This window comes from Centroberyx affinis, unplaced genomic scaffold, assembly GCF_046629955.1.
Source record: "Centroberyx affinis isolate AG114_WGS23_722 - 3 ecotype Tasmania unplaced genomic scaffold, CSIRO-AGI_Caff_v1 ptg000374l_1, whole genome shotgun sequence".
In the NCBI taxonomy this organism is placed as follows: domain Eukaryota; kingdom Metazoa; phylum Chordata; class Actinopteri; order Beryciformes; family Berycidae; genus Centroberyx; species Centroberyx affinis.
Window position 1 is genome coordinate 221,657 of NW_027279043.1, and position 25,796 is coordinate 247,452.

Consider the following 25,796-nt stretch of genomic DNA (forward strand, 5'->3'; position numbering starts at 1 on the left):
CAGCCTCTACTATTGAACTAAACCTGAATGTTGCATTAATGTCTCCTTATACTGAAATTGAATTACAGCTGACAGAAAACATAATTTTGAACAGAGAGAAAATACCATACCAAGTAAAAATATGATTTTCCAGGATGTTTCGTTTGACGTGCATTGTCACTCTATAGCAACAATTCTATAAATTTCCCACCTTAATTAGTCAAGAAAAACAGACACATTTCCCCCCATATAGTTCTTAAATAATTCATGCACCAAGGGGTAAAGGTCAGTGACAACTGATGTTGTTTATTTACCTACAGAAGAAGGCTGGGTTTTTGAAACAAATTAAGAAAGTCACTGACTCTTGTTTAGGTAATTTCTTCAGGAAAACAAATTTGGTTTGGCACCCAGAAGAATACATTATTCACATACAGGCCTGCAAATTTGCTTCCACCTGTGGCTCCTCATCCATCTCTCTGCCCCCCCCCCCCCCCCCCCCAGGCTATTGGGTGAAAATATTATGTTTTGGATCTCTAGATTAGGTGAGATTCATGGAGTGGGGCTTGCGAGACAGATCCCATATTCAAGTGAATTTGAATCTTATGCACACAGGCGCTCAAGGCTTAATGAAGCTGCCTGTGAGGGAAGCTGGCTCTATCACTCTCCCATGTTCCTGTTCCCCAGAGATTCACTAACCAAGTCAAATACCTCGACACGCAGGCCTCATAAATTAGATTTTAGTCATTATTTTATACAGATCAACAGCAAGAGCACAGATCAGGCCATTCTGTGATGGCAACAACCTGCAGGTCATTACATCGCAGCTCATACTGACACAAAGGATTCATACTAGTGTGCTGTGGAGATCAATGACAGGTCTGATTATGAAGGGAAACAATACCAGCTATCTGTCATTCCACGTTTGACTCTGCTGCTCTCATTTAAACAGAACTTTTAATCAATTATGGATGTATTTATCAATTATGAATGAACTTAGTCATGTTCAATGGACAGTGTTGATGCAGAATTTTCCCTTTTATCTCACTCTGAATTAGCATGCAAGATGGGTTGTGTGCAGTGTGTATGGGTTTATCTATCGTCTGTTAACCCCAGAGTTATATGTGGGACCACAGAAGTTTACTGGAGTCGATGGAGGGAGCGTCACTGTCCACAGTTACCATAGCAACAGTGGGGCCGTGAAGTGGTGCAGCATGGGTAGCTCATAGGTGGACACATACTCTGGAAATTTTAGATTACAAGATGCAGCATCCGTGGTTTTTCAGTGTGTCCTTGCTAACCAATAGAAAATCCATGATCGTGACTATGAATGGATTGAGCTGTTCCGCTCTGCCTGCTGTTCTGTTGTAATATGGGAAAGCTGCGGAAGCTTGTTTATATCAGCATCACCCCACAATACACAACTTGAGTTCTTTTATCAGCACCAACATGACTGTGTGTCTATATATAAAAAAAAACCAACTTGAGCACAAACTTCAAGCCAGTCAGTTGAAATTCCAGTCATGAATTGTTTTTTGTTTTTTTACAGCAGCAGGCAACTTGATTTCAATATATCTTGTATATGCTGAAATCTGTTTTTCAAGAAGCTGTTGGCATCTCCCCACCTATTTTCTGGGTTTACACTGGGTTGTATTACTGCACATTAGGATTAAGAGATGTGAGAAGGAATACCTATGAGTAAATCATGTCAATATGACATTTTCATCCACTTATGTCTGCCTCATTCATACCTCACATGCACAGTAGCATCTGCTCGACTCATGACCCAGTGAGTTTCTGGTGTAACAAATGATGAACCTGTGGTGAGCACAGACAGTCAGCAGCAATCAGTTCAGCTCTGTAATTTCCTGACCCTGCAGAAAATGAAACACCACAAATTGATATTATGGAGGATAAAGACTGACAGAGGTTAGGCCTATTGGTCAGACAATTTAAAGGTATTTCATTCTCAGAAAATGACGTGAAATTTTTAGTTATTTGTAGTTTTTGAGTTTGTTCAACACTAGTGCAAAACTGTGTTTTACAGCACTTTTCTCTCTTTTCAACAGCTTTGTCCTTTACACATTTTTAAACTGTCACTATTCCCACAATTTTCACACTACATACATATATTTTACATCAAACTGTTCAGCTATTTCTTCTGTCACTCACTAAGTGATAGCATTTGTAGTTTTTGAGCTATGATGGTTTGTTCAACACTAGTGCTGTACTGTTTTTGGCTCTTATGAACAGATTTTTTCTGTTTACACATATTTAAACTGTCACAATTTCCACATATACTGCTGCTGCTACAACTACTACACATACTATTTCAACTACTTAAACTACTTCAGATACTAATTGTGTGTTTAAATAAGCTGTCTAACAGGCCTGTCTAACTGACCTGTTTAACTTGTATGTATTACTGTATTCTTATATTTCCAGCTGCCCACACAGTTTCTCTAGGAGCTGTTTTTGTAGTTAATCCTGTTTAAAGTGCTGTGCTGCTAATTAGTGTTCCCTCCCCCCACTCCTAACAGATTCTGCAAATTAATTAGCTCAATTCCCATCTTTCTCAGATTTTCCTCAGTCAGTACCTTATTCTGATACTGATTACAATGCAATAACATATGCTCTGCTATCTCCATAACTTGACATTCACCTCACCTCCCTGTATTATGTTTCCCTATCCAGTATAATGTTGAGTTTAAACCACTGTGACCTATTTGTAACCTTGTATTTACAACTTCTTCCCTTGTATTTTGCCTCCTTGTTTTACTGGATCCAGCCTTCCTCTGGATATTGTACAGGTGCTTTCCCTTCTTTTCTCTCTCCCAACTCTGCTGCCATCTCTTGATCATTTCTGTCAATATAAAAGCTTTAGCTTCTGACTTACTAAATAGGACCTCAATCTCCACCCTTTCTTGCTTCGTGAAGTGTCTGTTCAGCTGTAACATCAGCATTCTGCTTCCCCTCTATCCCAAATGGAGCCCAAATCAACTTGATCTTAATCCCTAATCGAATTATTTGTGTATGAATGTGTAAGCCTTCATTTAAAATATCCTGTCTGCTATGCAATGTTTGTGTCTGTAGTCTAGACTTAACTAGTGCTGAACTTGAATCACAGCATACACACTTTCATTGGTTGGTTTCTTTCCACCCAATGCAAAGCTAACACTATTACCACCATTTCCGCTGAATATACTGAAAACTGAGATGATGCGCTTTGTCAGATGGCCTCTAGAGGGTGTCTTTGACTGCGAGATGCAGTGTTTCCCATACAGAGGCACAAAATCAAAAGTTGTTAGTGTATAGAAATTGGTCTTAATCGATCTCTGATGCGCGCATGAAATGCATTTCACATCAACAAATTACACGCATGTTTCATATTTAGACTTACTTTCACCCTTCAAATCAGGAGTTCGGTTTAGCAACAAGGCTGGCGGTAGCTATGGGCAGGGGTGGGCTCAGGCCACCCAAACGTGTCTTGCCCACCCAATCAAAATAAAATAAAATACCAGTACCCTTTCTAACTTCTGATTGGGTGGGCAGCCTACAGCCCACCTCCAAAGTCGACCACTGCCCACCCCCCCCCTTCTCGTCAAGTTCAGGCACAAACACACAGAGCTCTGAAGCAGACCCGTCCGATGAGTGTGGCCGTATTCACACCAAATCAGGAGTTGCGGCACTTCCCGCAGTGTTGTGCGGAGGTGTGGGCGTGTTTATTTGTGCTTTAGAATGTAACCGCTGTGAAACAATCAGAAAATAACGTTTTATTTCTCTGATTCACCGGCTTTCTCGCTACCACCGATCCCTCTCTTCATTCACTCTCTAGCTCGCTCGACCACGACTGCGCTCTCTCTCTCTCAATTCAATTCAATTCAATTCAATAGGCTTTATTGCCATTGCATTTGACGTGTTGCCAAAGCACAAGCAAGTAAGTAATATAAGTAAGGGATCATGTACAAAGACAGTAATCTCAGAGAGAGGTGATGCTTCACACCAGATTTAGCTACTGCGAATTTCCATCAGCAGTCCATTTGCATCAACTCAAATTTATTCAATGAAGGGAGAAGGACAGACTGAGGAGAATGATCTGTCTGCCAGACCCTACCCAAAGTCCCGCCCCCAGCAGCAGAGAATAATTCCCCACCAATCGGTGATTACTATTGTTCCACACACTAACAGATACCATACTACTACTTTAAAGATATAATTACGGTGACTTTTCTAGAAAATTTACCCATTCTCTCAGTTCGTGAATGCTGTACTGCTAGCGAAAGCCCATAGTCCTACATTCCATTCCATTCATTTACTTTATCCAAAGCAACTTACACACTAGAATTGGGGACCAATCCACTCCAAATGGCCTGAAACGTGCTCCTAAACACTTTCTGGGGGAACCATTTTGCCCTTGACACTTAGTGAATTTTTAAAAATTCTAAATCTACCAGGGTTATGGATACATAATTTTTAACAGAGACACTTTCCCATAACTCCCGAACTGGGAGTGGTACAGCCACCTAATTTGGTGTGCGTGATCGTCTCTTCCAACTGCCCACGTGTGCCAAGTTTGGCACCCCTAGTGTCTTCCTTTGATATAGCTGCCATGGACTCCCATTCAAAAAAGTTTCAAAAATTTCACTGTCAAGATTTTAATATCTCCGGAACGGAAGGTCGTAGCCGTTCGGGACGAAGACCAGCGTGTTCAGGGTACATGAACCCCCCCCCCCCCCAACACCTAGGAGTTGGTTTCAAGTCGCTATCACTTACTGTTCAGGAGTTGATGGCACCCCTAGTGTCTTCCTTTGATATAGCTGCCATAGACTCCCATTCAAAAAAGTTTTGAAGATTGTAAAAAGTTACTTTTTTTATATCTCGGGAACAGAAGGTGGTACAGCCACCAAATTTGGTGTGCGTGATCGTCTCTTCCCACTGCCCATGTGTACCAAGTTTGCCGCCCATAGTGTCTTCCTTTGACATAGCTCCCATAGACTCCCATTCAAAAAAAGTTTTGAATATTTCACGAAGTTTCAACATTTTTTATATCTTGGGAACGGAAGGTCGTAGCCATTCGGGATGAAGACCAGCGTGTTCGGGGTACATGAAACCCCCCACCCCACCTAGGAGTTGGTTTCAAGTCGCTATCACTTACTGTTCAGGAGTTGATGGCACCCCTAGTGTCTTCCTTTGATATAGCTGCCATAGACTCCCATTCAAAAAAGTTTCGAAGATTGTAGAAAGTTACTTTTTTTATATCTCGGGAACAGAAGGTGGTACAGCCACCAAATTTGGTGTGCGTGATCGTCTCTTCCCACTGCCCATGTGTACCAAGTTTGGCACCCATAGTGTCTTCCTTTGACATAGCTGCCATAGACTCCCATTCAGAAAAAGTTTTGAATATTTCACGAAGTTTCAAAATTTTTTATATCTTGGGAACGGAAGGTCGTAGCGACACGGAACAAAGACCAGCGTGTTCGGGGTACATGAAAAACCCCTCTCCACCTAGGAGTTGGTTTCAAGTCTGTATCACTTAACCGTTCAGGAGTTAAAAAATTAAGTCCTAGAGAAATGTCATGTAGGTTGGGAGGAGCCTAAAGCCCAAGCAGGACACTGTAACAGGAGAAGCACAGCTGCAGCCCAGTGATCTCTCTCTCTCTCAAGAATTTTCTCCTATTTGTACTGCAAGTGGGGCTTCTGAAACGCATTCCTGAAGGCATCAATACAAAAGATTTATGTAAAACATGTAATGGATCATTAATAGCATATGCTTTCTTGAGGGTCTATTTAGAGTTCAACTGTGCAAGGCATCTCTGTGTTTCACCAATAATAACTCTAATCATTAAAACAATCAATCTAATCATTCTGTCCACAATCATGCATCCCGATTTCCCGATTACTTTATTGTTTCAGTACTAAAGTTAATTTATGTGCCACCTCTGATATATCATTTATTATGCTTATTACTCATTACTATATCCTATCTGAATGGTTTGTATTAGTGATTATTCTGACAAATCTGCTTGACTAATCTCACTGTCACTAATATTTCCTCTCCTGTTGTCCAATAGAACCATACATATTCTGCTACTGCTGCTACTAGTGCTACTTCCTGTTCACTGTTCCTGCCTGTTCAACCTAATCAACATCCATATCATGTGACTGTAACCTCTGTAACTCAACTCTGCAAAGAAACACTAAATATTCACTTTGATCATAACTGCCTACCTCTGCCTCTGTTTATATCTGCTCTCTGACTGGAGCTCCACTCGTGGATGGGCCCACACTGGGATGTGATTACCTGCCAGCAGTCAATTTGAACTTAGTATTTTCTTTACTATCCATTCACACTGCTGAAATCCCTTGTTCGTGGAAAACTATGTTTTACCTTTGTTTAAAGGGGGTGATCAGACTGATCCTAATTGTTACAGGCCTATTTTTATCTTGCCTTGTATATCTAAGATTTTGGAAAAATTTATAAATAGGAAACTAACATCATAACTTATAGTATTATCTCTGGTATGCAATCTGGTTTCCGTTGTGGGCATGGATTTTAGGCATTTTCATAAACTGCAGGGCCCAGAGACCCTCCGGCTAATTGCGCAGAGGATGAGCTAAATGTAGAGTAGCATAGCAGATCCACTTCCATATTTGAGTTTGTCAACAGCATTTAAATTGCAGAACCACACAAACAATTGATATGTTAAAACCACAAAAACAACTATCGATCCAATACAGCTAGCCTATATTTTTTCTATATCACTGTCTCTGTTTGTTCTCTACAGGAATAAAACAATACAGGCAGAGCATTATTTTATTTGATATTTTATTTATTTAGGGGTATGGGGATGGTGGGTTTAAAATGGGTGTTAGGGTGTGTAGGGGGATGGTGGGTTGCAAAAGGATGTTGGTGTGTGTGTGTGTGTGTGTATGTGTGTGGGTGGGAGAGCACAGGTGTCAATGTGCTCAGGTTCTTGGCTAGAGCTAATTTAGACAAATGTTGGAGTCCTTGTTGTCGGGGGACTCCATCTTCTCCTGTATCTTATTTTTCCTCCGTTTTGGGGTCAGGAGCTTTACAAATCTTCTGAGCTTGGAAGGGAGCTTTCTCCATGTCGCAGACCTTGAGCTTCATGGCCTGCTCCTCCATTTCTTTGACGAGAACCTCCTTCTCGTCCTTCGCTGTCTGGATACTCAAGTCTTTCTCTTTCTGGAGCATCTTCAGTGTCTCCATTTGGGCCTCCTCCAAGTGGGCCCACCTTCTCCTCCTTCTCTTCCTTGAGCTTGATGGTTAGCTTTTTGTTCAAGGCCTTCTCTGCATGGAGCCTTTTCAGCTCCTCAGTTCTCTGGTCTAGTGCCTTCAGCAGTTCGGAGCCCCTGAGCTTCATGGCATCCAGCTTGCTCATGGCCTCCTCATTCTGGACCGTTTTCAGCTCCTCAATTTGCTTTCGGTGTGCCTCCTCCATCTCACAGGCCATGTGCTTCATGGCCTGCTCGTGGTCGCTGTGGAGCTTTTCTTTAAGCCCGTCCATTTCTCAGAGGACTTCCTTCTCCCTCTTCTCAGCCTTAAGCTCAGTGGCCTGCTGGCATGTGGAGAGGCCCATCTGTTTGTGCCGAAGTCTGAGTTGCTCCATTTTTTGGTGGAGGACCTCCTTCTCCTTCTGCTCTGCCTTAACCTAAGCAGCCAGGTCGCTTGTGGAGAGGGCCATCTTTCTCTGGATGTAATCCATTTCCTGGCGAAGGCCTTTATTCTTCAACTCACAGGCGTCAAGCTTGAGGGCCTGCTCCTCCTTCTCCTTACGAAGGGCCTCCTTCATGACCTTGCAGGCCTCAAGCTTGACGGCCTGCTCCTCTAGTTCTTGGCAGAGGTCACCCTTCTCTGCCTTGCAGCCGTCAAGTTTGACAGCCTGCTCCTCCACTTTTTTGCGGAGGACTTCATTCTCAGCTTCGCAGGCCTTAAACTTGATCGTCTGCTCCTCTTTTTCTTGGCGCATGGCCTTGATCATCTTTGCCAGCTTGTAGGGGCTGTGGAGCTCCTCCACGTTTTTGCAGAGGTCACCCTTCTCTGCCTTGCAGGCCTCGAGCTTGATGGCCTGCTCCTCCTCCTCCTTACAAAGGGTCTCCTTCATGACCTCGCAGGCCTCGAGCTTGAAGGCCTGCTCCTCCTTCTCCTTCCGAAGGGTCGCCTTCATGACCTCACAGGCCTCGAGCTTGATGGCCTGCTCCTCCTTCATGTCCTCGCAGGCCTCAAGCTTGATGGCCTGATCCTCCTTCTCCATATGAAGAGTCTCCTTCATGACGTTGCAGGCGTCAAGCTTGACGGCCTGCTCCTTCAGTTCTTGGCGGAGGTCCACTTTTTTGCAGAGGACTTAATTCTCAGCTTTGCAGGCCTTAAACTTGAAGGCCTGCCCCTTCTCCTTATGAAGGGCCTCCTTCATGACCTCGCAGGCCAATTCCACACTCTAAACATACAGTATTCTTGCAGCCAGTCCAAGGATTAGGCTGAGACTGAGACTTTGGTTATTATGAAAACAGACAAAGAAGAACTGAAGGTTAAAGGTGAGGTGATTATGGAATTAGTTAATGTAGTCTAGTCATGTTGTGACCAGATGATCTCCAAAAGAAATAAAGTCTTATTGATGAAACTAACTGATCAAAGGATAGTGTAGACACTGAGGTATTAAATGAGATGAAGCACTGATGACATTATTGTATTATTAACAAAATCTATTTTTGTAACATGCTTGGTAATATGGTGCATGAATATGAACAATATGATCTACATTGCAGTTGTTTTGTTTGCAATTGAAACTGTATGACTGAATACCAATCCCTGATTTTGTTAGATGGGTAGGTATAGCATTTGCTGACTAAAACAAACATTAAACCTGCCCAAATTAGATTAACATTGTTTTTTCCAATTTCCCAATGAACTTGCAAGTGGGCTTGGACTTAAATAAATAAATGGTTATAACTACATTTTTGTTTAATCATCATAAACTTTGGCAAACATGCACAAGAGGGACAGATAACAGTGTAAAGACATTTGAACCATCTGTGGTGCCACATGATGCCAACTGATATTTAATGTTCTATTTGGTGAACATGTTCTGGGTACAAGTAACAGTCAATAAATAAAGTTTGTGGCCTATCAAATGAGGACTTATGACAGAATGTGTTTACACAATCACTAAAAACCTTTGTGTTTACATGTAAGGAACTTTTTGAAACATGCATAGCAACGATGGACTCTTGTCAATATCAAATTTGGCTGTGTCATAAGCTTTTAACACCTTACAGTCTTGAATCTTTAACATTTCCTTTTAAGCCCGAACCTGAGCCCAAGGACCGAAGAACTTTATACGTTGATTTGAAGTTAGATATTATATTATATTATATCCTCGCAGCCGTTGCTGAGTGGAGGCACAGAGCCAGTCTCTCCTGTCTCACACAGAGGTGAGTCCGGGGAATGCACAGAGTCTTTGAGTGGAACCTGACTGGGTTGGTCCGCACTGCTGCCTCGCTCCTGATCCATATCCTCCTCATCCTCATCCTGGTCTTTGGACGGGCAGAGGGGGTGTGAGGAGGAGCTGGTAGAGGGCTGGTCTACCGACAGGGATGAGGAGACAGGCTGGGAGTCCGATGGATCTAGAAGGGGGGAAGGATGTGCACAGTGGCATTAGGAAAAAAAAAAGTTATGTGTTGTACTAGCAGTGAAGCTTGTTTTGCTTTGATTAAAGAACATATACTGATATCCGCAAGCTTTAAATAGTCTCCCACGCGTTAAAATCTCAGACACCACTGATACCATTTTTATGAAACTTGAAGGGATGATGTATTTTGCCACTGGCTTCAATTGGACTGTAGTCCAATTGACACAAAAACTTGCAATACATTCTTACAAATGATAAAAAAAAATGTAAAAGGTAAAAAATGATTTAAACTGAAAGGTGATATCTCAGACACCACTGGTCTGATTTTGATGAAACTTGGAGGGATGATGTGTTTTGGCGTGTTCTGGTGTTTAACAAATTACACTGATTGACCTGATGGAGGCGCTATAATTAAAGAAGAAGCAAACTGTTAAAGGCCATAACTGCTACACCATTTGCCCGAACTAGAAAGGATGATGCATCTTGTTGATTGGTCCAAGGGGTGCCTGCATCATTTGGGACGACCCGTTTACTTGTTTTTGGTCGTCGTTTTTTTTATTGTGTGCCAATTGTCATCCCATTTCTTTAACAGACTGCCTTCCTTTTTGATGTACAAAAGGTCTTGATCACATCTGTGTGCTCTTTGTGCATCATGCAGAACCTCATCTTGTACATTCTGATCACTATGGGGGGAGCAGAACGAACAGTGTGTTTCTAACCTGTCTGCTGCTGCTGCCAGCCTCCTCTCAAGAGCCATCTGTCTGTTCAGCTCCATGCGTTTCCTCTGCTCCTCGGTCATGGAGGGGGCGGGTGGAGCCGGGGTGGAGTGGACCGGATGTTCAGGGACTTCAGGGAAACCCCTTCCGCCAAACGGGTCTGGGTCTCCGAAGACGTGCGCCTCAGGAGACACCTCTTCCTCACCTGGATTAAATGTCTGAAATTAACCTTTTGGCTCACTTTCCAACAGCTAGTAAATGAAAAACTACCTGACAAGAATAATTTTCACCGAACAAAATAATTATACAGCTGTTTTCGATGCTATTTTGTGTCTAGAATCAGGTACTGTGTGAAGCATTCAATATAGAGACAAGAGCAGATTTGTTGAGTTTTAGTTTACTCACTCATACAATGGATCTTTTTTTTTTTTTTATCCTAGCCTTTATTTTTTAGTTTGGCCTTACGCCTGCTATGTGTCTTCACATGGGAATAACACTGAGTTTCAACTAATGTTAGGCTAGTTAATGATCAAGACAGCAGAGAAACAGACGTTTAGACGCCAATGCTTTGTCAGCCAATCAACAGCCTCTTTGATACAGAGCCATTGATTTACTTGGCTTGCAGTCAGAGCGAAGACCACAGACTGTGTATAACCAAGGAACTGAAATGTTACTGTCTCAAGAAGTTACCAGCCAGGGTGGTGGGTGGCACTTCGATTTCACCGCATAGTCAAAATTTTACCAGCATTTGGCGGGTGTTAATTTCAGAACCCTACCTAGATTGTGTACTTTGCATTTCAGACAATTTTGATTGCAAAATATATTTTTAAAAAACCTGTTCTGGTTTGGATGAATTAAACAGCTTGTGAAATCAACCTATACTCCCGTAGAAACATGAAAATTTAACTGGATAGGATTTGCACAGTAAGACTCTAGAGTAAGTATTTTGCTTATGATGGTTCTTGATACAGTGGATATTACTAGCATGTTTTTATCTCTTACCATCTTTACCGATGAAATCCTCATGTGTCAATGGCATGTCCAGTCGTATTTGCTTGAGACAACTCTGAGGTGGGAAAGGCAAATAATTTCAAACACTGCACTGTTTATAAATCTGACATGCTGAATATTGACAAGAAGTGCGCAAAGAGAAACCCATCTTCGTCTCACCTGTACTTCTTTTTTGGTGCCTAGCTTCTCAATTTTGTCAATGAAATCATCAAACTGCAGTTTGGGGTACAATCTGTGGGCCCAGTTCTCCATGTTCTGCATCAGGAGCCGCAGGTCCTCAGCCTGATTGGACAGACACACACACACACAGGAATGCTTGGCCATATATTCATGACATTCAGAATAACTACAATAACTAACTACTCAAAAGTTGCCTGTTTCTGTTGACTGCGCTCAGAGATCCGTTGTCAGCTCTTACTTCGTACCCTTTGCCTTTAAAACGAAGACTATCAAACAGTGTGCGCAGAGCTGGAAGTCCTCTTTCTGAGATTAGCCTGGAAAGAAAAGACTCTCTTGGTGTCAAATGTTTAATGTTTGAGCTGTAACTTTGACCACCAACTAATCACAAATGTAAAATATAGCCGCAAGCGGCGATTGAGGAGTCCAAGGACAATTTGATAAGACAGACAGATAGACAAAACATTACAGAAGGTAGAAAGACACACACAAAAACTGACATGTTGTGAAGATCAAACATGCAAAATGACTCTCTCTGTAATGACTCATCAATGTTAAAAACATTTTATAAATCAAACAGTATGAAAGTCATTGTAATGACATTTAATAGGCCTATAGTTGCTTACTATATGAGTAGTCTATTCATGAATTGATGATATGGATGGATGGATGGACAGGTGGATGAATGGAAAGTAATTGGCCAAAATGTAAAATTGTTTGTTAAAATTATTTGAATAGCAGTGATATAAAGGGTACTGTACTTCCTACATCACACAGTACTGACCTTCTGGCTTTTTCAGTGCCTTGGTTGACCTGGTTTCAAAGTTAGCTGAAGAACTGAATTTTGTTGCCTCCAAAGGCACTTGACGTACCCACTGAGCCAGTGAGGGAATGACACACTTTAAGAGAGCACGGTTTGAAAAGCCAATGCATTTTAGAGATCTTTTTTTTGTCTAATGTCCATTCTTGGACATTGCCACTGAATCTGCTTGAACAGAGGAAGCAATGAAAAAGGTTTACAATTAAATTGAACTAAATTTGTCAAAATGGTAACCTGCAATACTATTCTCTGCTAACTGAATTATAATTATCTACTGCAAAGATAGGGCGAACTTACAAACAGGGAAAACTTTCCAAATCACAAGTTCGCTGCTGAGAAGAACTAGTGTTAGCCACGGGATTTGAACTCACAATCTTTTGCATGGTAGACCTATTCATTAACTATTAGGCTACTGAGTCCACTGGGGGGCAATGGATGGAGCACAGAAAATAGGGCCAAGTAATGAGACTGTCCAAGCTATAGGCTATTTAGAGCCTTAGAGTATTTTAACTATGGTCAACTATGATTACAATACCACCAAATGTTGCATGCTACCTCAGAGTTGACCTGTGCACATATGTACCAAATTTGTTTAAGGTAGGCCAACAACTTCCTGACTTATGGCAATTTTTGTATATTAGGCCTTGCCTACAAATTTTGAAAGCCAGTTGTAGCAAAACGGTATGGACTATCAAAAAACTGCTCGATAACTTTTGTGCAGGACAGTCCAGACATGCTGTGAGCAGAAATTGGTGAAGATTGGACAAAATATGTAGGAGAAGAAGTGAAAAAAACTGTTTTGGACAAAATTCAACATGGCAGAAAACCTTGTGGGCTCAAATGGGAGTGGCCTATATGGTCAGATGCAACTTGGCCCAAGGAATCCAGCAATCAAGGAATTCTGTTCCTTGATTGCTGGATTGCTTGAGTAAATACCTGCACACGTGTACCAAGTTTGGTTACCATGGGACAATGCGTTCCTGAGTTAGTTAGTTAAGTTGCTTGTTATAGCGCCACCATGAGGCCAATTGACGTGGATTTCGTAACCTGAGTAGCGGCTGAGACTTTGGACCTATCTGCCAAGTTTGGTCGCTGTAGCTCTTACGGTTTCTGAGATCCAGATACTTTTAGGGCAGAAACGGAATAATAATCCGAGCAAAAACAATAGGGCTCCCAGCACTATGTGCTTGGACCCCTAAAAATGTAAAGTCACTGTTAGGAGCGTCCTTGTGGCTCAACCTTCTACCGCAGATACCATGTATTCACAGTAGCACAATGTACTTTTTTAGCTGCATCGATTCATGTTCTCTACGATGATATAAAGACGGTCAAAGTACCTCTGAGAGTCCAGCTTGGGCTGCGGTCTCTTCACTCCTTTCCTTTTAGCAGCAGGAACATCAGCCAGCTTGGACTGCTCCCCTTCTTCCTCGCCTGCATCAGCCAAGCCAGATAATACAGGCTGTCAGCATCATTTTGTTCACAATTAACACCAGACAGACACCCTTCTACAGGCCAATAACACAGACTGACATACAGACAAGTGCTGTATCTGCAGAGAGGAGCCACTGTATTGTAACCGTTTAACACACACAATTAATTCTCAGCATACTCCTCACCATTTGCGAAAGGGTCAGCCTCCTCTCCTCCGCCCTGGTCCGGGGAGTGAGGTGGTGGGAGCGGAGGGAAGGTTTCATCTTCTATGTGGTCGTAGTCAGGAATGTCAAACAGGCCGTTTTCCAGCGGATCGAGCATGGCTCGGAGGGGTTCTGGAGAGGAGAGGGAGCAGAGACTGCAACCATCATGCATAGTTAAAGCACAACTCCGGACATTTTCAACCAGGGTCCTGTTTACCCCATCTTTTTTCTTTCCATCATAAATATATACATGTCTCATTACAGAGTGAGTGTCAATATGCTGTAAAAGACATGCTTTTGGGGTTGATTTCTGGAGAGTCCACTGGCCCATTAGGACTATATTGGAAAGCCACACTCGGGCAAACAAGATATTAAGTAGCTCTGTGAAGAGATTTTGGTCAGAATTGATCAGTATGATGGAAAAAAAAGAAAAATTAGGAACCAGGTCCAAAAACGGATGGATTTATGCTTTAACTTATCAAGTAGCCTAATCAGTTGTGAACAGTAGTCTGAACAGTCTGGGAAGCTACAGCAGGTCTGTGGTAATGACAAGTTAATTAAAAGTAGAAATGTGATTTTCAAGTTCTCAACTTTATGTACTGACAGATATCAAGAACCAATACATTTTCAGGACTGAACATGAACTCTACCCACCAGCCAAATGCTTGATAGGTTTGTCTAAATAATGTAAGGCGTTGTAAAGGTGTTTGTACCCACTAAACGTTTCAGTAAATCTGGGCCTAAAGCCTTTTACATAAAGGGGATTCGCATTCATTAGCGTTGATTCTTATTGATTCTTGAATCGAAATCCAATAACTGTCCATGCCAAATTTAATCAGTTAAATTGGGGTTTGGTCCACAAAGGTTTCATCCTCGGTGGTAAACTAGTCAGTTATTTTAAAATCTCAAAACTGACCATTTTATCTGAGAGACTTGAGACACATGAAGGCGCTATTCAACAAAGTTACTGCCAAGATGGAAAGCTCAAAACTATCAGCCATTCCTCCTGTTTCACCTGCACACAGAGAAGCCACGGTAAGCGGAGTAACGTTAGTTAGGCCTACAATGAATAGCAGGTTCACGTCTTAAGTCTAATGAGTAGGCTATGTGCCTTCACTAACTTTATCTAAGTGTAAACACTGGGCTTCTAGCAAAGTTAGGCTGCTACCAGCTGACTGACGGAAGATAGTTTGGCCAACACTGAAGCTAAACTCCCGCGCTATAAAGTAGAAGCTGGTGATGTCTTGAAACGAAAACTTTACGAAAGATTCAACTTAAAACCACAAGTCTCCAACATGATAGTAGCTTGACAAGATACGACATTATTATTAAAATGAAGTAGTTACGATTAAAGTGGCATACGTTTTGCGGGAAGATGAGCTGGGGGACGATTGCAGCGAGGACGCAAAGTGCTGCTTCTTCTTCTTTAGTTTTGAGGCGGTTGACATTCAGCTGAAATGTGCATTACCGCCACTTACTGGGCTCTAGCAACCACTGTATATTACCTACACGTCCTGTGACTACTACTACTACTACTACTACTACTGCTCAAAGTGCTACAACTACTGCTGCTACTACTACCTACTTCTACCTTTACTATTACTTGTGCTATTGCCCCTACCGCTGGCACTTGTGCTTCTACTGCTACTGCTATTATTGCTATACTGTTATTACTATACTGCTATATATTACTACTAGGATACTTCAAATACTGCTACTACTAGGCTACTGCCACTACTACTACTGCTACTTCTAATACTGCCACTGCTACTACTGCTACTACTGCTATTAAACTTTACTGTGATTCACATATTTCTTGTGTACAGAGAGCAGTGAAACTGAGCGGATGCTGACTAGCACCTCTGTGATTATGGCCATATTATCAATTCAGTTCTCTTATTAAACACTGTTGTACTTTACTTTTTGCTCATCTTACAGTGATTATGTTGGTTATACATCCTGTGACTTAAAATACAAGACTCGCTCTCGCCAATTCTTTCTCCTCCATGCTGAGGGCAAAACCCCAGAAAATGATCCTGACATGACCTACACAGTACTGTGATTAGCAAAAAGCAGATAGTGTTGAAATGTCAGCAGCACAGAGAATTTGAAGGTTTGCTCTCATACTGATGGTGGTTTGTATGTATTTATGTCTCAACAGCACAAAGCATTTACCTTCGTTACAATGTTACTTTTACAAACAATTTGTTAATTTCATGAATGCATTACAATGGTTATACAGCTATACTTGAATAGATGGAAAACTTAATTGGAAAAAAGTAGCTTTAAAAACATACTAAAGTAAATCAGGTATAGCATAAACTATAAATAATGAGCTAAAATCTGTCAAAACTAAGACAGACAGGATCCCTTCACTGCCACAGATGACATGTACACAGCAGGGTGGAGAAGTTAATATTGTGTGGCAGTGAATTTGACTTATTTTTGGTTCACTGTTAGATTGCTGCTATTTCCATGTTGCTGTCATATTGTTATGTATAAACTACTATAAGCGTACCATGGCTGTGTCACTTCCATCTGTCTCTGCCTCAGTGGGAAGCTGAGTGAGGAGACAGCTGGGCTGCAGCTCGGTGCCGTCACATCAGATACCTGCCGCTTCATGCCTCCTGTGCACTTTCACACAAATGAGAGGAAGGCAATGGTTTGCTCTCCCACAGCAGAGCAAGTCCCCAAAACTCACTCTAATAGAAAATGAATCTAATATGACCATGTGTATTTAATTATTCAGCAGTTATTCAGTGCCTATCTGCTGTATAATGGGTTTTTGTTTTTCGCTTTGGACGGGATCCATTTCTTCTCAAAGTGATATCAAGTCTATGCTGCCCCTATCTGGGAGTGAAATAAAAATCAGCCTTGCCAGAGTTTTTGCTTGTGATGTACAGAGTGGGCAGGGGAGGGGAAAACAGAGGGAGAGGGAAATATAATAAAATGCAATAAAAAAAAAAAGTGTAATCAGTAAAAATAAGGCAGCATTACCCACTCCTCCTCTCCACAGATGTAGATTAAAAACAGCCCACACAACACTTTGTTTTTGCCACAGAGGGGAGCATGTGCAGCGAGGAGCTAAACTGAAATCAGGTTTTACTCAGGAAGTGAAGTCTTTGTGCCAAACCGTTGGCATACCTCGTCTGGTTTTGTCTACAGACAAACAATCAGAGCTGAGAAACAAATTCACCCAATGGCTCCTCATCTCTTTCTCTCCTTCATCCTTATTTCCAGACTATGGGGTAAGAGTCACTCTCATTTTCAACATGTACATTATTGGGATGATACCTCCAAGGATTTGATGCGGTACATGATTCACTTTGAGCTTGAGACTGGACTCAGGATCAAATGTAATTTTTTACTGTTTTTTTTTTTGTTTTTTCTGATGGCCACAGGTGCTGACTGTGTTGTCAAGGTGCCTGTGCAGAGAGGCGGCTCAGTCACCATCCCATGTTCATATGATCAGGAGTATGTCCACCACGTCAAATACATATGTAAAGGGGTTACGCAGGTATGGGATTTTTGCTCTTGTTTCATGCGGTCTGACAGTAGGAAAACAGATCAGGCCTCAGTGTCGGATGACATAATCCAACAAGTTTTCACAGTGACTCTGACTGAAATGGACCTGAAAGACTCAGGAAATTACTGGTGTGCTGTAGCCATTGATTGGGCACGTGATTATGAGGGAACACATTACCAACTGTCTGTCAGCCCGGGTAAGTTTATCATTCATAATCATTCATGTGTGATCAATGCACAAATCACGTTTGATGTATATGGAATATATACACGTTATTGTATTTTTTTTTCCTAATCTCTCTGATAATGCAAATAATAATTAAATATTTATGCAGTATATTATGCTATATAGTTCTTTTACAATAGTCAGCATACTGCATCATGTACATATCACTGTTTTAAGACTCCAGTGCTCATCATTATGCTTTTCTTTAAAGTCATATGAGAGGTTTTTTTGGTTTTCACACGTGAGCATGTGAAATTTCCCATTGACATTTTCACCTGAATTCTCTCTTTGTATGTGAAATGATGTTTTCACATGTGAAACAAATAAGCTACGGACATATCTAATGGCATGTGAAAAGGTTAAAAGTTTACATATGAAAAAAAAAAAAATTGTCGTCTTGTGATGTCAGAACGCGACAGAAATTTGTTCACATGTGAAAACCAACATGTGTCCAGAAAGCACATGTGTGTTGCATTCACATGTGGATTTTCTCATGTGACTTTTTTTGTAAGAGTGTGTTTATATCTCTGTGCCCAGGAACTCCACAGCTGTATGTGGAACAACAAAACTTCATGGGACTCGATGGCGGGAGCGTCACTATCCAGTGTTACTATAGCAACTCTGGGCCCATGAAGTGGTGCAGGATGGGTACCTCGTGTGTGGAGAAATATTTTGGAACATTACATGGAGCAACAGTAGCGTTAGAGCGAGTTATTGATAACTCTGATAGAAAAGTCATGATTGTCACCATGAGTGAATTGCATCCAAGGAACAATGGGTGGTATCTGTGTTCAATTGGAGACCTACAGATACCTGTCCATGTCACTGTGATGTCACGAAGCTCACCTCAGAGCAAAACCCTCCCTAGTAAGTGGAAGAACACAGTTTCCTTAAAATATTTATATAAGATACTGTGATATTTTCAGGATTCACCGGGCATTTTTGGGCTCTATATTTGCAAAAATTGTGCAAAGTCTGTAAAGAAATAGATAATGCTTCTCTCTGCTTTCTCAATCATGTTACCAGGTCAGACTACTTGTGAAATGACAAGTTTGAGCGTTGAATCAACAACCACAAATTTCACATCTCATTCCTCAGCTGTCATCACAAGCCATGGACCACAAAGGTTTGTTTGTTTGTTTGGGTGACCAGGATATGAACCTGTCTATTTTTGATTCATGCCACCTGCCTGGAGAGTAACTACTGCAATAACAAGCCAGGGAATATTATTTTTTTCTAAAAACAGGTTTGGGCTATTGCTCCTTGTGCCGAAAACCGCAGTCCTTGTCCTCCTGTGCATCATCTTTGCAATGGGGAACTCCATGGAAGAACCAAGTTAGACAACTCTCAACGATGTGGGATTTAGGAGTCCGCCTGATAATATTACTTCTCTCCCCTTCTTCTCCAATTTGTTTACATGTTTTACACCTAATTGTGAAAGCAAAAGTGCTCAAATCTTTCATTTATATGACTCTATCTACTGTATATGTATCTTATTCTGCGATTCCCTTTCGTATGTTCTCATCGAAACATTTCAGCCCCCTCACATCAGCCATGGTTTGCTTTGCTACTAAACAGTGAAAACCATTACTTGCGCTCTCACTAATCGGCCTAGGCCTGCTCGTTACTATACTGTCATAAAGTACAAAAACAAGGATTAGTCATCAAATGTCTGTGCAATCTTCGGACCCTATTGCAAGTAACAGGAAACTCTAGTCCGTGTGGTCTATCGTCTGAAACCAGTGTTGTACAGATCCAGGTCACTGTAAGCTTCACATGTATTTTCTGGTGGCCTGTTCCTACCACAGCCTCATTTCCAGTTTTGAATTTACACGCTTCTGGGCCTGATAGCTTCACTTTCTGTCCAGCAGAGGGCAGCAACACACCGTCCTCTAACCTCATGCTGGACAGGAGAACTCACTGCTCATTTTACACTATGCTGTGGTTAGATTTTCTTATGTAGAACATTCACTGTTAAATACACTGTTAAATACAGCGTTAAGTAATCCGAAAGACAAAAAAAAAAAAAAGCTATTATTAAAGAACACAAGGTGTATGGACAGCCACAGATCTACTAAACTTATCATAAAATGAATCTGGTGTCTATAACTCCTTACTCCTTGTAGTTCAGTAACAACAATACACTGTAAACTTAGTACAAAGTATTTTATTGTAAATGTTTGAAATACTACATGTGCGGTTATAGTTTTGACAAAAAGACAAAGGAAAAAAAAATAAAGGTAACAAAAATAAATACATCTGCACTGACAGAGATATGTGATGAGCAGAGTTTCAGGAACTCAGAGTGAATGATACGTTTCATCATTTTTTTGCTTGAGAGACATGGTTTGACTTAGAAAACATCATCTGCCCTTTTAATGTAGAGAGTGTCATCTCTTAATTACTACAAAAAGTCAAGGTTTCTGGGATTAGGCTTGCCTTCTGACATTATCTTATCCTTCTGGAATGGCTGTAATAAAATTCTTAAAAGTCAAACTGCATGACATCTCCTTCTTGGGCAAGTGGTGTCTTAACTTAGGATTTCCAAAGCCTGTTTTCACAACAACATCATACCTGTAGTAACATTTCACTAGTTGCTGTGACGACAATACATGTATACACAGTGTCTATGGTATCTCAACCACATTGCCAGTGAAGAAAAACAGACTGGCTTTCCTGGCATCATTGACCACAGAATCAATAGCGATAGTTCATTCAAAAGTTTCACTGCTGTTTTTTCAACAACACATACACCAATCATTTCATTTTCTATTTAACTAGAACAGTGGTAGTCGCAAGTGAAAAGTTACACCTCCAGTGCGGTTATGCAGAGGCATAGTCACTCAACAAAGATAATGACAAGTACCAAGCCCCAAAAGATTGTCATGGTAACAGAAACAGAGCATTTCAAAAGCATCACCAGCATCATCATCATCATCATCCACTCACTCATCTCATGCACGGTTGCACCCCAATTGTATGAGACCAGAAAATTAGCAGTAACCCAGAAGATAAGACAAGCTTCAAAAGGCTACTCAAAAGTGTAAAAATCACTTTCTAGCATAAAAATACTGTTTGTTCCATTTACATCCCAACATTTGAATTCCGATCACTTTATAAACTGTTCAAGACACTTAAATCTGATTACAAAAAAAAAAAAAAAAGTAAAAAAAGAAAAGTAATGCCATTAGTGTCTTAGGTACACAGTACACAGAGTGGTCTGGAAAAATAAGTGTGGAAATCCTCTGCTGTAGATACAGAAAAGTGCCAGTTGGGCCAGAGAGTTCATAGTCGTTCAAGATCCTTCATGTTGTTTGGTCTGTCCTTGATTCTTCATTTGATTGTTGGCCTATTCTCTCCCAGTCTGTTAAAGCCTGTATATATGTGTGTGTGTGTGTGTGTGTTGGAGAGTCCATCTGGCAGATTGGAATATCCAGGGATCTTCATGTTTTAAGCCAGGCTTCTCTGTCTTGGCTTTATTCTGGGGTACAGCTGTTAGGACAACAGGAAGACATGTCAATTCATAAATCAACTCTTCTAGATTTAAGAAACAGTTTATCAATGTCATTACATTTTCCCGACTCGTATGTTTTGAAGTTAGGAGATCTGGCTCTCACCCCTAGCAGGTTGCGGGGAATGTAACCCTCGGTGTCGCCCATGCGCGCCCACCACCACTCGATCTCGTCCTCGTCCTCTCTGCGGATGATGGTCATGCAGTCGCCCTCGCGGAACGTCAGCTCATCGGGGTTCTCGCCGCCGTAGTCCCACAGGCCGTAGACCACGCCCCTGTTCATGATGCCCATCTTCTCCTGCACACCTGAGGATGGACAGAAGGGGATCAATATACATCGAAAAGTAAATATCAGCACAAGCAAATTATAAGCATAGTCAAATTCTCATTCTCAGCCACACAGGAACATATACACAGCATACACTACCAGTCAAAAGTTTGGACACACCGCATTTTTCTTTATTTTTACTATTTTTCACATTTTAGAATAATAGTAAAGACATCAAAACTATGAAATAACACAAATGGAATTATGCAGTGACCAAAAAAGTGTTCAATCAAAACTATCTTATATTTTAGATTCTTTAAAGTAGCTGTCCTTTGCCTTGATGGAAAGGCAAAGGCTTTGGAAAGAAATTCATACATAGGCATCAACTTCACTATTTATATTTGTCTAAAAAAACAAATTTCAAGCATTTAAGCATAAGCCTTTAGATCAAAATGACTTTAAGTTTATGAAAAACATAGTACATTCAATCAGGCGTGTCCAAACTTTTGACTGGTAGTGTACATCACCGTAAAAAGAAGAAAAAAAGAAACGGTATGCGTAACACAATTCACTCCCTCTCCACTCGCTCTCTCTCACACACAAATAACTTGATTAGTCTTCACTGACCGTAGAGGAACTGCGAGCACTGGGTGTAGCCCTCCTCCATCTCCTCACATTTATCAGCCGCTGTTTGCATGTCGCTGTAAGTCATAGCAAACACTGCTGCCCCAGACTCCACCAGGAACTTGCACACTTGCACATTGTTGCAGGAGGCGGCGCAGTGAAGAGGCGTCCTGAGGTAGAGGGGGGAGGGGTGAAAAAGGAGAGGGGAGAGGAGGGAAGCAAAGGGGAAATGGGAAAGCGAGGGAGAAGGATGAGGAAACGGGAGGGTGGGGGGAGAAAAGGAGTTTACAAATGCACTGATCTGGGTAGAGACAGGAGAAAATGTTGTGCAGCTGGGGTGATTTGCACTGCCACTGTACAGCGGAGCTGTGTTATTGCCAGTTAACTTACCAGCCGTCGCTGTCAGCAGCGTTAACATTGACGCCGAACTGGACCAGGAACTTGACGATCTCTGTGTGCCCGGCACAGACGGCATTGTGTAGAGCAGTGATGCCTTCATCGTTGGGCTGGCTGGGATCCTCCACCTGTGATTGAGAAATTAAGAGCAAACAGAGAGGCACTTGGTCAAAACTGAATTTCAGTGTCAACATATTTTCAGCAAAATAATATAGGCATTTTGAAAGAAAATTTGGTATTTTTAATAGAAATTTCTTTGTACATCTATCTACAGTTAATTAAAGAGCCAGGTTACATTACAAATTCTGACCAACATAAAGAGAGAGGTTTATATGATGTGTGTATCTTGTGGAGAAGAAGTCTTACCTCGTAGATGATCCTCTGCACCAGGTCAAACTCTCCCTCCAGAGAGGAGTCCAGCAGCAAAGCCAGTGGGTTGAATTTGACCCTCATGTCGTGGTCGATGCGCTCGGAGCCAGCCTTGCGCAAGTTGGTCCTCTTTCCCTACAGACACAATCACACAGGTGAGAAGAATTCCACCCCTTCTGAGAGAAAAAAAAAAGCTTTGTCGCACACCAATGATCTCCAGCAGCCACTAACACCCCGAGAAGAGAAACGAGACTGTTAAAGTCTCATCGCGATGTTTGTCCTGTCCTGCCCAGGTGCAAAGTGTTCACTCTCTGCTGTGTTCACTTTGGACTAAAGGCGGAGAAAAGGAGGGACTCATTTCTCCGGCTCCTAGTTCATCGCTAAGCCAGCTTAGCACCACAAGCAGTATGAAACAAATTGATTTCACTAAACCATGATTATGCAAGCTGATTAGGGATAGTTCACCTCCAGTCAAGTGAAAAAAGGGCCCTTTTAGTTTTTAAATGGGTCTTGAATGGAACCAGTGGGTTTAGGTGACATGAGGTGGGGACCAGGGAGGGAGAAATGGGTCAGAACACCAATTTCTCATTGGTCCACCCTTTTAGAGTAAGACCTGCCACCTCACAGTTAAACCCTCTTATGGAGGATCAATACAGGCTTGGTGTTTATTTTCAACATAGAACATAGCTAAATAAATAGAGGGGAGGTGGGGTATCCGCTTAATATAAGCTGAATAGGGCCCACTTTCTCCCCAAACAATAGCAGCACTTGATAGGGATTATTTAATTATATAACTTCAGATCAGGTCATTGCTGCTATTAACCAGCAGGTCATTAAAAGGAGAATGTGGAGTCTGGAGCCTGGACTAGCAGAATAACCCATGACCTGCCACTGTGGAACTAACAAACAACATGTGAGGGAGTAAATAAACACATACAGTACAACAGCACACAAAAGGATAATCTATACTATGGATTCATGACTAAGTCCCCTGATGTCCTGAGACGTGCCCTACACAAAGTAGGCTACAGAGAGCCACATCACTGTGATTCAGCAGTTTCATTCAGCAGACACTGATCCATACCGGTGGCAGGGTGACTTGTCCAGTGACCTCTGGTGCCTTCATGTTAAAGGTGTCCTCCCCTAAGCTCTCCTGCTCTGCTCCGCTGGGGTATGGAGGCGGTGGGTAGGGGGGGAACTCTTCCAGGAAGCCCTCTGGCGGAGGAGGGGGCAGGCTGGGCATCGTCTCCTCCAGGCCAGCAGGGGGCGGTGGTGGGAAGAGAGTGTCATCTGGCCTAGGGGCTGGGTGGGCTGGGGGAGGAGGGGGGATAATGTCCTCGCTCTCTGGGATGGCTGGAGGTGGGTTGGTCTGTTCAGCAGGGGCTGGAATGTGGACATTAGGACCCGGGATCTGAACTGGGATCTGTCCCTCCTCCAGAGTCTGGCCACCCTCTGATTGGCTGTTCTCTGCACCACTCAGGGGGCCAGGAGACCCCGGCCCCACCAATCCATCTGCTGCTCTCTCTGCTTCACCAGGATAGGTGGGAGTGGTTGGTGTGATCACAGTTTCCATAGCGGCCAGCGTGGTTTTCTGGTAGAGCAGTTTCTGGATGTTGGGCCCCGCAGGGCCCTCCGGCTCGGTGATGGAGCTACGTTTCTTGAGCGGCCTTGGGGCATTGTAGAGCTTCTTCCTCAGGGCCTCCAGGTCCCCATCGCTCTGGTGGCGGTAGGGGTTGGAAATGAAGGGAAGGAGCTTGGTGGGGCTGAGGGGCCGGGGAATGCGCTCCGTCTCTGGCTGGGGGCCCTCTGATGGGCTGGGGCCTGCCTGGGGGGCTCCGCTGTGGTCCACCTCAGACTCCAGGGCAGGGGAGCGGCGCTCCAGATAAGGGTTCTCTGGGTGCTGGGAACCTCCACTTGGGATCACTGGTTTGCCATAAACTACATACAAGCACATAGACAGACAGCAAACAAGTTAAAATGTGATGACTGTGGATGTATTCTTGCTTTATTGGTTAAATGTAACCCATTAAAAAGAGTTTCTCTAAATATCATTGCCAAATGAATAATGAAGCACTTATGAGCTACTTTCTTGGCCCCATTTTGCTGTTTCCCTCCCTGCTCCTTTAATTTATAACTTACCAGTGTAGTCAAAAGGATTTCTAAAACTTTCACAGCAAATCAAGCCTGACAACTTCAATGGTATGTGGAAACACAATGCATAATTTTAAGGCCCATATTCATAAAAAACCAACAGCATTGCAGTAAGTAAAATCTGTGGCTTGGTAATTTGAACGTAATCATAAATGTAATGGGGATGCGACTACCGTGACAGAGCCACATTACCACTATAATTTCAGTGGACTGCGTACTAGATCTGTCAGCATGGCAGAGAAAGACAAAATTCTACCCAGCAGAGCTCCATATTTTAAGAAAAGAAGTATTGGTACATAATTCAAACGTGCTTGGAAAAGACAAGAGGGTTATTCACAAAACCCACTTTATGGGCTAAGACCCAGGGTCGTATATTCACTAAACCCTATGCTAAGGCAAAATCCTTGCATCTAATGCCATTTGCCACCAAAACTTCCAAACCTGGTTACATTCACTAAATTTATGGGGAAAAAGTGGAGCAATGACTGATGACTGATAAGATAAAATTTGGCCAAAAACTTACCCAGTAATTCCTGTTTATGAACAACAAAACACCACCGTGACAGTTTCAGGTTTCTAACCCCCTATGGCTACTGCTTATAACATTAAAAGTTATATTTCATGTGCACAAGAATACGTCATTGCAATTCATTTCACAGTGCTAGCGCGCATTACAAGTAAAATCCTATAAATAGAATCAGGCTGGAGAAAATTAGTTCCATTTCATTTCCACAATTCCAGC

The 25,796-nt window shown here is 42.1% G+C and overlaps 2 protein-coding genes and 1 pseudogene across 3 annotated transcripts in view; 1 reads left to right on the forward strand and 2 right to left on the reverse strand.

Moving 5' to 3' along the window:
• Positions 1-8,995: 8,995 nt before the first annotated feature.
• Positions 8,996-14,102, reverse strand: LOC139641454 (TIMELESS-interacting protein-like; annotated as a pseudogene).
• Positions 14,103-17,375: 3,273 nt separating this feature from the next.
• LOC139641455 (polymeric immunoglobulin receptor-like) lies at positions 17,376-19,869 on the forward strand. The gene is made up of 3 exons (XM_071515864.1): positions 17,376-17,706; positions 18,273-18,602; positions 19,862-19,869. Exons 1-3 carry the CDS (start codon positions 17,376-17,378, stop codon positions 19,867-19,869), a joined length of 669 nt encoding a protein of 222 aa, XP_071371965.1.
• A 4-nt stretch (positions 19,870-19,873) lies between these two features.
• Positions 19,874-25,796, reverse strand: part of LOC139641460 (apoptosis-stimulating of p53 protein 2-like) — a 33,416-nt gene continuing 27,493 nt past the window's right edge. For both annotated transcript variants that reach the window (XM_071515870.1, XM_071515869.1), the window contains 6 exons: positions 23,988-24,841; positions 22,901-23,038; positions 22,529-22,662; positions 22,142-22,308; positions 21,353-21,552; positions 19,874-21,227 (listed from right to left, as the gene is read on the reverse strand). In XM_071515870.1, coding sequence (XP_071371971.1) covers positions 21,186-21,227; positions 21,353-21,552; positions 22,142-22,308; positions 22,529-22,662; positions 22,901-23,038; positions 23,988-24,841 — 1,535 coding nt within the window. In that variant the 3' untranslated portion in view covers positions 19,874-21,185. The remainder of the gene's footprint in view (positions 21,228-21,352; positions 21,553-22,141; positions 22,309-22,528; positions 22,663-22,900; positions 23,039-23,987; positions 24,842-25,796) is intronic.